Source organism: Erpetoichthys calabaricus, chromosome 3, assembly GCF_900747795.2.
Source record: "Erpetoichthys calabaricus chromosome 3, fErpCal1.3, whole genome shotgun sequence".
Taxonomy (NCBI): Eukaryota; Metazoa; Chordata; class Cladistia; order Polypteriformes; family Polypteridae; genus Erpetoichthys; species Erpetoichthys calabaricus.
The window spans coordinates 39,799,121-39,812,277 of record NC_041396.2 but is presented as its reverse complement, the minus strand read 5'-3'; the positions used below and the strand labels follow the sequence as shown (position 1 = coordinate 39,812,277).

Genomic DNA, 13,157 nt, shown 5'->3' with positions numbered 1-13,157 from the left:
CCGCATCTGCATTTAAACAAATATAGTTACAGTATAGCTATTTACATGGATGTTCAAGAAACAATTCCGCTTACACAAAAATCTGTTTACTATGATAGCATACTCATACTTTTCAAAAGAGAAAAGACAGAGGCATCACTCGGAGAATCAGCTTCTCTCGCTCTTTTATATCTATCAAAATAAAAAAAATCCAAATAAAATATTTCATATTAAGAGAGCACAATATTAAAATGAGGGAACACAGAAAACTGAGGTTATATGATTACAATAAGCCACAGACACCAAAATGTAGTGAGGCGCAGACCTTCCAAATGTTGTAGTGGCTTTAAATATAAAATAACTGCATATACATGAAATAAAATGCTACAAATAGTAACGTTGTGTGTTTCATATAAAATAAAGTTAAAGAAAACTCTTAATTAAATCAAAATTATGAAGAGTCAAGAGAGAGATTGGAACACACGTCTTACCCCTTCAGCAGCCTCACTGAAGGAGCAGTCGTGCACAGTGCTGGGGTGCTACACCAATTAACGCCCCGCGACAACACGGGGATGAACATTATAAATTAATTCTATTAATGCAGAGTGCTGATTTTGGGGAAGTTCAACTACTATGTACATATAAATAACTGCAATCACTTGGTTACACTATGTAAGTGATGTCCAAAATAAATTGTTATAAAATGATCTCCTATCAAAGAAAAAATATTGTCCCACATTGTTCCAAGATAATTTAAGAAATTCACACCATTCAGTCTTCTATTCCTTTCTTACGTATCAAGATGTGCATTTTTTAATTGTCTAGAAGCATAATAACATATTTTCCTTCCCTTTGCATGTTCCACAGTTATTTTCTGTATTCTGTCATTTTAACTGATTACTTTACCAAACTCCCTTAAGAAATCAGACCTGTCCTCATATCTATCTGTTCGGTATTGTTTTTTATTAGTTCATGTGTCTAACTTTCTCTTGCTCAGCTATTTACCAGAGAGCTTAAGATGATCACTTCAGTTAATAAGAATACCATTAGTTCAAATTTAACAGTATGGTTTGTCAACTTTGCTATTTTGCCACTGCAGTTTTTATTAAGAGCAGCAGATTACTTAAAAAAAACTTAAACCTAATACCTTGCATCAGACCTAACTGAACAGATGCCAGGTATTATTATTGGCATGATCAGACCATACTATCGTCCAGAGGACCCTGATGTCACTGTACTCTTAGTACGCTTTATCAGTATGCAGGAGCTTTCCAAAGTTGCCCCGCATAGTTGAATTTGCAGCTCTACCTGTCCCCTGGAGAGCTGTAAGACACTTTCATACATTTTATGATACACCTCAATGTGCATCAAGTACCAAATGGGCATCTCTAAATGTTCCATGCACCTGTTCTCTTTACTCAGGAGTCTCATCCAAACCCTTTAAACGGTTAAATTGGACTTTGAGATATGGCTCTCTAACAGCCCTGCTCAAGTTAGGTTCTCAGCATCTCAGTATGGCAACTAGAAATACACCACCTCTCTGGCCTTGTGTTCCTTTCTTGATGTTATATGTAGACTTTTCCTTCTCCGGGTGAAAATGCCACCTCTCAAATCCTGGTCAAGTCACATGGGTGGATAATTTAAGACATTTCATTAATTGCCAAGCGCTGCTGTCAAAGTCTAAATCTTATCTGAGGCAGACCCAATCATACAGCTTTGATAAACTGCATTTAGACCTTTCTGTTATATTATAATAAATTACCTTATATTATATTTAGATTGCAGAACATTGTGCCCTTGCTTGACGGCCCAGCAGATGGACAGGTGGACACAGAGCAGCAGCTGCAGGAGCAGGAAAAGCGAATTGAGATTTCATGTGCATTGGCTGCAGAAGCATCCCGGCGTAGCCGCCTGCTCTCAGGTGAGAGGCCATACATGTTACATTTTCCTATAACAAAACACTGAAAGCATTTGGTTTCAGTTTTCATACCAATAAAATATATCAATTCAAAAAAGAAAAAAAACAGATCATCAAGAGATTGAAGCCATCGTGTCAGACTCCTTTTTATTCCAACCTGCCAGCCTTTTTTACATTATCATTGTTTTAATTCTAGCTCTTCAACTGATGCACTTTTACTATTGGAAGGATTAAAAACGCTAAAGTAAAAAATGGTTAGAAAACAATGAGCACAATGAGTACCTATAAAATCAAATCACAACATTCACAACATATTGTGACCACACGGGGGCGCCAGAGAGCCCCAAACCACAGACTCATTAAGACAACACACGATATAAGAATAAAATAGATAGATAGATAGATAGATAGATAGATAGATAGATAGATAGATAGATAGATAGATAGATAGATAGATAGATAGATAAAGGATATTTATTCCACCAGGCACTTTTACAGACCTCCTTCCAGTAATGTGCCACAATTATACAATAAATGAGCAATAAACCAACAATTCTTCTTCATTCTCCACCTCCGCTGAGTGTTGCCCACTGCCTCCCAACTCTGACTCAGTTATGTAAGGCAGGGATTCCCAAATTCGGTCCTGGGGACCCACTGTGACTGCAGTTTTTGTTCCAACCAGATTCCTAATCAGTAACCTCAACTGATAACACTGATCAAATTTAATTAACTGGTATTTTTTTTCTCTTATTCTGCATTCAAAAAAGCACTTCAGCATGATTTTTACATTTATAAGACATTTCGAAATATTTCTATTTTTTTAATAGATTTAAATGCTTAACTCTCATTTGTTGATTTCATTATATTTCGCCCTTTCTCTGTGCAGTTTGCTCCCTTCATTGTGTCTTAATAATGACAATTAAAAATGAGCAGAGCAGACACCCAGGCAAACAACACCGAATCATGAAAGGCAACTACTTTAATGTCAGCCCCACTAATTAGTAAATATTGAACACAAGATGAAAATGTTAAAAAGAAGCGAAAATACATTTTCCATTATAACTGCTTAGTACCTTAACCAAACTTAGCTTGGGTGGCACGGTGGCAAAGTGGTAGTGCTACTGCCTCGCAGTTAGGAGACCTGGGTTTGCTTCCCGGGTCCTCCCTGTGTGGAGTTTGCATGTTCTCCCCGTGTCTCCGTGGGTTTCCTCCCACAGTCCAAAGACATGCAGGTTAGGGGCATTGGCGATCCTAAATTGTCCCGTGCGTGGGGGCTGGCGCCCTGCCCGGGGATTTGTTCGTGCCTTGTGCCCTGTGTTGGCTGGGATTGGCTCCAGCAGACCCCCATGACCCTGTGTTAGGCTATAGCAGGTTGGATACTGACTGACTGAAACTTAACTTTCTAATTTCTATATTGTTCTCAGAACACAGAATCTGGGAAATAACACATCACTTAATTAGCCCAAGAGTCCAGTTAAAAACAGAAGCTGGTTTGAACAGGACCGGGTTTGGGAATCCCTGATGTTAGGCATCGGGCTCCCTTTTATGCCAGACCCAGGAATGCTTCAGGTGCCATGCTATGTCTTCCAGGGGGCACTTCCAGGCCATAAGGAAAGTAGAGAGGCCCTACTCCAACAGCGCCCTCTTTTGGAATGTAGGGACCCCGACATGGCTGCATTTTCAGACACAATATCCCAAACACCCCTGCAGCCATCCCGGCTGAGTTCCCATGTGAGGACCACTGCCAACTAGCATATGGATGCTGGAATTGCTTCCGACTCCTGGCTATTGCTGGTCCTTCCATTATTTGATGCCGGCCAAATACAAAGTTATTTTTTCGTTCTGCTGACCAATCTGTCTGCGTAGTCACATTGGCCTCCCATCCGGGTAATGCATTATTCTCCATTCCAGCTGGGATGCTGTTCTCGTCCTACAATATATACAATACAGTATCTGCAGTCTGGGTCTTATTGTTTCATCTGGTAGTGTTAATACTGTATCAAACTATAATAAATGACATGACAAAAAGTTAAGAAACCATCAATGGCAAACTTCTCCCACAAAATGTTATAAAATACCTGCTTTCAGAAAGACAACAGTGAATATCTTTTTTTTCATAATTAATCATTTCAACAACTTTCGTAAAATTATTTTAGAAAAATTTTTATACATAGTTCCAAAAGTTAATATTCTGCATGGTGGTGCAGGGATTGGAGCCTCTGCCTTACAGCTGTAGACTCTCTCGTTACAATCGAGGCCTGGGCACTACATGTTTAGAGTCAGTCTTTATTTGTCACGCCCAAATCATTTTGGTGTCTCTAAATTCGCTCCAAGCGAGTGAAGGTGCATGGCAGTGGAATAGCGTTCACTCAAGATTGTTCTCTGTCTGGCAGCTGATGCCATTCAGGATAGGCTCTGGCTCCCTGCCTGTGACCCTTTGTTGGATTAGGTTCATTTAGAAAAGGAAAGAATCTTTCACAATAAAAAAATAAAAACAAAATCATAAGAGGCCATGGCCATTGAACGTTGACTTTTTTAAACTTTACTTTGGAACACTTCCAATTTTATAATAATAACAAAAATAATGTTTTTGTATTGTATATGACCATATAAAGTTTAAAAAATAGTCATTGGCTTACATGTAGCTGATCCTGTTAGTGGTTTCATTGATACGTTATAATGAATACTGTATGGCAATTATTTCATTTATTCTTGATCCATATACCTTGATGATGTTTATAGACACACATTTCATTGAATATCTGTGGCATTAGTCTTACCTGTTTGTACCCAGTCCCCTTATTTAACAGAAAACAAGCACTACAGCTTTCTTTCTCATCTCTGTCTCCCAAACTGTAATTGCTACAACACCATAAAGGAAATTACAATGACAACATTCAGAAAAAGAGATCATACAAATTTCAAAGACAGCATGTTTTTCCCAGTATAGGGAGAAAGCCACATATAAATAAGATGCTATTTTTGAAGACTACAAATTCTGTCAAGCAGGCTAGTAGAGAAATGGGCCTCAAACAACTTGGTAACCATGAACAGGAATGTAACGGTGAAGACATATCTGGGCTGATCATCATTTGAAGTTGCCTAAAACATACACGACAGGTAGACATAACATGATGGTGCTGGCAAAATCATGATCTGTTTGATCTGGTTATACAGAGAGAGAAGGTTGGCGGGATGGTTGGTTTCCAAAGGCAGCAGTGTGAATGTGTTTTTGTCTTTTGTTTGCATTCTGTTCAGTTTGATTTCATGCCATCTCATTCCAGCTCAGTGCATTTCCCCCAGCCCTCCTTCATCTCCCATTGCTGACCTGACAGACTCCACTCACTTCATGAAAGTGTGAGCCTTTATTCAGGTGAGTTCTTCTGTGTGTGGCAGGCTCTCACCACTTAAATCTCTTAAAGGAATGTCTAACGTAATGAAATTGTGGGTTTGTTGAGGAATTCTGAAACTCTTATTTTGCTCTCTAATAAAAATATCAAAAAGGTAGCAAGCAAACTTAAGTGATGAAAAAGTTTCCATGATGCCTGCCATGTTTTTTCTTTATCCTCTAGAAATTTGGATTTGAGATGAAAAGATGACTGAAGTAAATTGTTACCTAATTGTGCAGGAATGCTGAGTTAATATACACATAATGTGTTACAATACAAATTTGGTTTCCACAGCATATAAGCATAGTTAAATTTGCCTGCCATGCCTATTCACACTTCTTCAGGCTTTATTCCTACTTTATATATCAAGAAGGCAGGGTCAGTTATGGGGTCCATTCTCAACCCAATGGGAGTAGAAGAGGAGGACAGAATGAAGCTGGGGACCATTATGAACAATTCTCTGACACATTAACACTGAGGACTTTCAGACAATAAATTATTCAGCAGAATTGTGCCAAGAAACACATCTGTTCTCTTATCATTAGTCAGAAGTTTTTTGCTTATTCTTTTCTATCTATCTATCTATCTATCTATCTATCTATCTATCTATCTATCTATCTATCTATCTATCTATCTATCTATCTATCTATCTATCTATCTATCTATCTATCTATCTATCTATCTATCTATCTATCTATCTATCTATCTATCTATCTATCTATCTATCTATCTAGTCATGGGTTTACTATTTGCTTTTTGTTTGTTATCTGAATTTGAATTCAGATAATTAAAGTAACATGAAGGATAAAGAACCTTGCAAGAAAGAAAAAAAAGCCAAATGAATGTTGAAAGAAATAAAGAATCAGTTCTTACGAGATATACCAAAGTTTGAAATAGCATGAGTAAGAAGAGTACATGCATGCTTAAGAACTATAAAATAACAGATCAGCTAGGGGAAACTGCTAATTACAGAAAAATGGTGAAGGTCCATCATGTGAAGTATAAAAAGCTATTGTAGTGCTGTGTGGTGGATTCTTGCTCTTAAAAGCACTGTTTTAGGTAGCTTGCTGTCTTTAGAAGGACAACTTGCTGTAGTTACATAAGAGCCAAGTCACGTCTGATGATTTTTCTAGGGATTTTCATTCATAGCCTTCATTTACTGTTGGTTCCAGACAGGCCGGTTTGAGTGTTTTTGGCACTGATGATCTCCTTGAATTTTCTCATGCAACAGTCTCTAGAGTTTACTGAAAATGATGCAAAAAAAAAAAAAACTTCCAGTGAGTTAGTTGATGAGACAGGTCAGAGGAGAAGGGTCACATTACTTCAAGCTGACATCAAGTCTACGGTAACTGAAATAACCACTCTGTTCAACTGTGGCAAGAAGAAAAGTATCTCCGAATGCACAACATGTCAAACCTTGAGATGGATGGGCTACACCAGAAGAAGGCCATGTCAAGTTCACCTTCTGTCATCTAAGACGTGAAAGCTGAGGCTGCAGTAGGCACGGGCTCATCAAAACTGAACAGCTGAAGATAGCAGAAATGTAGTCTGGTCTGACGAATCTCAGTTTCTGTTGATGCACACAACTGGTAGGATCAGAATTTGGCACCAGCAGCATAAATCCATGCACCCAACCTGCCTTGTGTCAAATGCCCAGGCTGCTGGTGGTGATGTAATAGTGTGGGAAAAATTTTCTTGGCACAGTTTGGATCCATTAATATGTATCAAAGCCATGGCCTATTTGAGTATTGCTGCTGACCATGTGCATCCGTTCATGACTGCCATTTATCCATCTTTTAATGGTTACTTCCAGCATGATAATTCCTCATTTCACATTAAACTAGTTTCATGTAAATGGCAATGAGTTTAGCGTTCTTCAGTGGCCTTCACAGTCACCTTGTCTGAATGCAGTAGAACACCTTTCAGATGTGGCAAATCTGTAGAATTTCCCTGATATTGTCATGTCAACATGGACCAGAATCTCAGAGAAATGTTTGCAACATCTTGTGCATTTCATGAGATAAAGATCTGAGGCTGCTTAGAGAGAAAAAGGAGTCCCTACCTAGTATTAGTAAAGCTAGGAGCATGCGCTGATAGCACGTCGCTGCACCTACCACACGATGAACCACCTGGATTGGGACCCGAGAGCAGCCAGTGACACCTCAGCACCGTACGGAAAAAGTGGAAGATTTTTGATGGTGGCTGGAGTGCCAATCCTGCCAGTTAGTATAATGTAGTGGTTCTAAGAATTTTCTCAGTGAGTGTAAATCATTCTTTTATGAGTATGAATATACATACCCTGGGCTTATACTGAGCGTTATTGGAATACATTTTCACTTCCCATCACCCTGAAATTGAAATTGATTTAAATGGGTTTAGTAAGTGGCTGGACCAACAGATTTTCAGAATTAAAAATGACTTGCGTGTCTTCCTCAGACATGACCAAAAAAAGCCATCCTGAATCATTTTCTTTAACACAGGTGTTAGATGTTAATGCGTGTCCTCACTTCAAGTATATATGATCATGTACAGTAATTCTAACTCTGTGTTCTTTCATTCTTTCTTTATCCTTCTTTAGCTCAAGCACTGGCAGCTGTCAAGTTCCATGGAGCAACATTCTAAAACTTTAAAGAGGAAATGAACGCTGTTCCTCAAGAGTTTATTTTTCCATTCCATTGCTTTATTGGCTGAAAAAAAAAGTGCCAGAGACACTACTTGTCTAAGCTACTGACCAAGGAGCCACTGGACTCTTTCACATTAACCCCACAAACGAGTGTCAGCAGCTAGTGTGACTCAAACTGGGAGGTCGCCACTCACTAGCTGCTCAAAATAGCACCAAGGGGATCCAAGCAGACTGGAGGTACAAGTAGTAAGTGTCAAGGATGTATGAACACTGCACGTCAAATACAGGTGCAGAACCATGAGACACATGGGATGCATTTTTGCCAAAAGAAGTAATTATTGGGATGACAAAATGTGACATAAATAACACGGTCCAATGCAGGAGACAACCTGAAGTGCACCGTCTGAATTCCAGCTCAGAGAATGCACAGTCCTGTGCTTTTTAAACACCCAAATACAAGTCAGTGTTTGTGCAGCAAATTCACTTTCCTGGTCCTAAAAAACCAAAGTCACCCAGAAACAAAAACACAAGGGATTAAGCATTTGTAGCTACACTTGCTGAGCAGAGAAGGGATTACGTACTCCTTCAACAAGCTGGACAGCCTTGCTGCCAGGATGACCCAGCAGAGTCAATTGTCTCACTCTCTTCACTCGCATGGGGTACAAACACGACTGCCACCAAGTGGTCACAATTACTGTGGAAGTGCTCGACACACTCATCTTCTCTGTGATACATCAGCATCAGTGCTTTCTAGTCTTCTGCTAGTAATTACAAAAAGCCTACCAGTGATATTAAACTGTACACAAACAAGAAAGAAACAAAGTGACCTTAGAAAATTCAGCTTGCTAAATATACTGTAATGATGCTAATGTCCATTTCTCTTTATTTTTTTACTTTGTTTGCGCTGCTGGATTATGGCCAAGACAGACTAACAGCTTGCACCACTACAAAAGTAGCCTGTTGTAGAACTTAAACCGATCACTTTTATAAGTTTGATATTTGCATGAGCTGCCAGCTCAAGGTTACAGCACTCGATTTACAATTTAAAAAAAAAATTAAAAGTGCATGATAAGGTCAACTAGTACCTTGATGTGTGCTTGCAGTGTACTAAAAAATGGCATGAAAATGCAACCAAGTAGAATTATTTCTATCTCTGCTAGTTTCAAATAAACAGTTTTTCTTCGACTGCCAACTAAGTTAAAAGTTCACTGAAAATATGTAAGTCAAATAACAAAAGTCTAAGTATATAGGCACACACACTCATCTGAATGGGCTTTTGTAGGAGGTGGGATATCCTGCCAAATCTAAAAGAGGTACATCTTAATGTACAGTAGGTGAACTGAGTGGTCCAGGTGTCTGTGGGTGGATTGCTGGCCGCATGGACTCCATCTGTCTGTCACCCCAGCTAAGGGTGACAGGCAGATGAAGAGTGAGAAAATAAATGGAAGGATGTGTGTGTTGTATGAATATATATATATATATATATATATATATATATATATATATATATATATATATATATATATATATATATATATATATATATATATATATTGGATAGAGCGAGAGAGAGAGAGCAGCTACACTGTATATGCAAAAGGGAAAAAGATCATTATTGTCCTGCTGAAAATAAAAACTTAAAGCAATGGTGTTTTCACTGACACACCAAATGAAGGCTGAAAGGCACAGATGTTGAACTTCTAAATTTCTTTCTATTTTTTTCAGCAGGAAGATAACTCTTACCTATTTTTTCTTGTGTATGCATTCTGTATATACAGTATAATATGTACATTTATGGATGAATGGGTAATTGAAAAATTGAAATTCTTCTGCACAAGAGTCTAATTCAAAGTCACAGCATATTCAGGTTTTTTCAGCAAACAGCCTCTTAATCAGAAGTTAAGTGCTTTTAATTGAAAACAGTAACACTTGCTGTGATATTTCTGAATTCAGATAGTGACAGAATTTAGTCAGTTAGTTAATAACTGGGCTCTGCTTAGGATGTTGGTGACATCTGTGATATTTCTGAATTCAGATAGTGACAGAGTTTTGTGTGTTAAGTAATAAATGGACTCTGCTTAGAATTTTGGTGACATCTGTGATATTTCTGAATTCAGACGGTGACAGAATTTAGTCAATTAGGTAATAACTGGACCCTGACTAGGATGTTGGTGACATCTGTGATATTTCTGAATTCAGACGGTGACAGAATTTAGTCTGTTAGGCAATAACTGGACCCTGACTAGGATGTTGGTGACATCTGCAGAACTCTGTTATGGAGTAGGGAGTTCCCAGTTTTAGTCCAGGAGTACCACTGTGGCTATGGGTTTTCACTCCAACCAGTTCCACAAACTAATGGTCCGTTCATACTTTTTAAATGACAGAATTGCTTAATTAGTCATTCTCTTCTGTTATTTTGATTTCAGAAATATCTGCTTGCATAGTTATAAGAAAGCAAAATTTAGACATTTGCATATTATGCCAGATCTTTAAGTGTTAATGTTCTTTTACCATATTTTCTTTAATTCACCTTTCTCAGTGACCTTTGCTCCCTTAATCCTTTTCAAATACTGACATCAATCTGTGATGAGCAGTATGGGCACAGGTGCAAGTGACACTATTAAGGAAATCAGCAACTTCAGTTTAAAATTCATTTCTCAGCTAATTAATAAGAAAATGCTTAAATGACCAGAACATAAAAAAGAGCAAAATCTTTAAAAAAGTAAGAAAAAGATCAATAATTAATGTTATACACAAAGAAAAAAAATAGCAAGCCCATTTTGTAATTTCTGGATTGATGTAAAGGTAGAAACTGGTAAATAATAGCTTGTTTAATAAAAGCAGAAGTCCAGCTAAAAGCTGAAGGTGGTCCACTGAAACTGAGGACCACTTATTTAAGCCTTACATTACTATTTAGCACACAAAGAAATGCAACATTCAAATAGCAGCTCTGATTTAATGGGCAGTGCCTTTTGCACCAGTGTCTACCCTGATCATCACTAACTGTCTGTATCTGGATATAATTTAAAGTGCAACCTCCACAGAGATAAGGTAATTGAAATGGTAAAAGAAAGCCAAGTGTGACAAAGAAAACACAAGAGTTACCCACTGATCTGTGGAACTGGTTTGAATGAAAGCCTGTAGCCACAGTGGTACTCCAAGAGTGAACTTGGGAACCCCTGGTATGGAGGAATGCTTAGAACATTAAATAAATAAATAAATAAATATGTGAAATGTGACAATAAACAGAAACACAAAGATATGTGGGCATAAATAATTAAATGTGTCCAAGTAGTTAAATACGCCATGAAATATGTTTATGTTGCTTATTTCTTTATGTATTTATTTCTTCATTTATGTATTTCCTGCGGTGGGTTGGCACCCTGCCCGGGATTGTTTCCTGCCTTGTGCCCTGTGTTGGCTGAGATTGGCTCCAGCAGACCCCCGTGACCCTGTGTTCGGATTCAGCGGGTTAGAAAATGGATGGATGGATGTATTTCAGTGGCCCTGTGCACAACATGAAATACACCTAGAAATGGAAACTGTCATTTTCACCCATCAAGGCTGAGAGGGCGGGGCCCCAGTGAGTGCTGTGTTCTGATTGGTGACAACTTTGCACACGCCTATGAGCCAGAGGCGTCCCAAGGCAAGCAAAGCACATGCTCAGAGCTGTGACTGTGCACGACTGGCACACATGAGTTACAAGAAAAAGCTGGCCAGAATTCCTGCGCAGAGTGGCTACTTTAACTCAAGATCCCCTTGTGGCGTCTTCCTGAAAACGTAGCACTTGTGCACACACTATGGAGTGTTCATCAGTCTAAACACAGCACTTGCTAGAACCCACCCTCCTAACTTTCACAGGTGCACATGACAGCTTTCATTTCCAAGACTGTTTTATGTTGCGTGCGGTGCCACCAAAACATTAAGTGAAGCAATAATTGAATAAATGCATAAAGAAATAAAACATTTCATAATACAATTAATTATTTATGCTCACATATTAATGTAATTGTATTTATTTTTTGTCACATTCCACAGTTCATTTATTTATTTTAATTTGTCTGTACCTACTATCACATATTTGTAGCAGGGTTTCTTACTTCAACCCTCTGCGTATTGCACGTTCCATCACATATTGTATGACCTTCCCTTTATTTCTTGAATTTTAAGAATATAAATCCTCACTCGGACTCCAGTGCCGTCATCATGTAAATACTGCAGTAGTGTCTGCAAGCTGTTGGCCCATTCTGGTCCTAAGAGCAGTCATGAAACCCATTGGGGAGTTTTTTGTTTCTGTCTTTACTGAGTCCCACTCAAGCTGACCTTTCATGATAGAGTGTAACCATTTCTTCTATATTTGTATTTACTGTTTATATGCAACAGAAAGTGTGTATTTAAAATATAAAATAATTATGTTATTACTGAACCAGTTTTAATAAACCCAAACAGCAAACCTCATTATACTGTTTAGAAGAAGAGTCTACTAGCTTTTAATAAAACATTAATATTGATAGTGCTGTTAATGCCAACAGAAGTAAAGACATAAAGCTTCACAGTTAAGCAAGCCTAATAATGGAAACAATAAGAAGTGTATTTTTTTTAAAAAGTCATTTTTATTCAGATGTTTTCATTTTGTATGTTTTCTGAAGTGTTTTGTTCTTTGTCACTCTAATGAAGTAAATTAGTCACCATGGTCTCGTATTCACCTTCCAAAAATCTACCAACCAAGCAAGCATGGCTTCAAGGAAAAATGGCCAACAATACAGAAGCCTGCTTGTTTCAAATACACGGAGCAGGGAGCTAGAAACGGGAGGGGTGCTCAGACTAATTTCTGGCCATACATTACAAGTCAATATTGGATCATCTTATTCATTGACCAAACAACCTCTATATGGCACCTTTCTCCCGAAAATGCTTCACAAGTAGAATTGTTCCCATTTTTCAACATGAGCACAGGCAGGTTAGCTGACATGTATAGAGTCAAACAGAGTGATGACTGATCAGTCCAATGCCTGATGGATAGCGACACTAATAAGAAATATCCAATGAAAAGAGACGAGTAATTACAATACCTCTTGGATTCATTTCTAAAGCTATTGCAGTTTTTCATGCCAGCAGAATCTGCACAATATGTAAGACACACAACGTTTTTTGTTAGTCATTGATCGTTTATTTGTACCATTGTGGTATTAATCAGCAATAACAGACATGGGCAAAGACAGCTCAAACTAACCATTCTCAAAGCAAA

The 13,157-nt window shown here is 38.2% G+C and overlaps 1 protein-coding gene across 1 annotated transcript in view; it reads left to right on the top strand.

Moving 5' to 3' along the window:
* plekha6 (pleckstrin homology domain containing, family A member 6) overlaps nt 1–12,374 on the top strand; it is a 128,050-nt gene extending 115,676 nt beyond the window's left edge. Inside the window, 2 exon segments of the mRNA XM_051925151.1 lie at nt 1,758–1,900; nt 7,865–12,374. Coding sequence (XP_051781111.1) covers nt 1,758–1,900; nt 7,865–7,908 — 187 coding nt within the window. The 3' untranslated portion in view covers nt 7,909–12,374.
* Nucleotides 12,375–13,157: the final 783 nt, after the last annotated feature.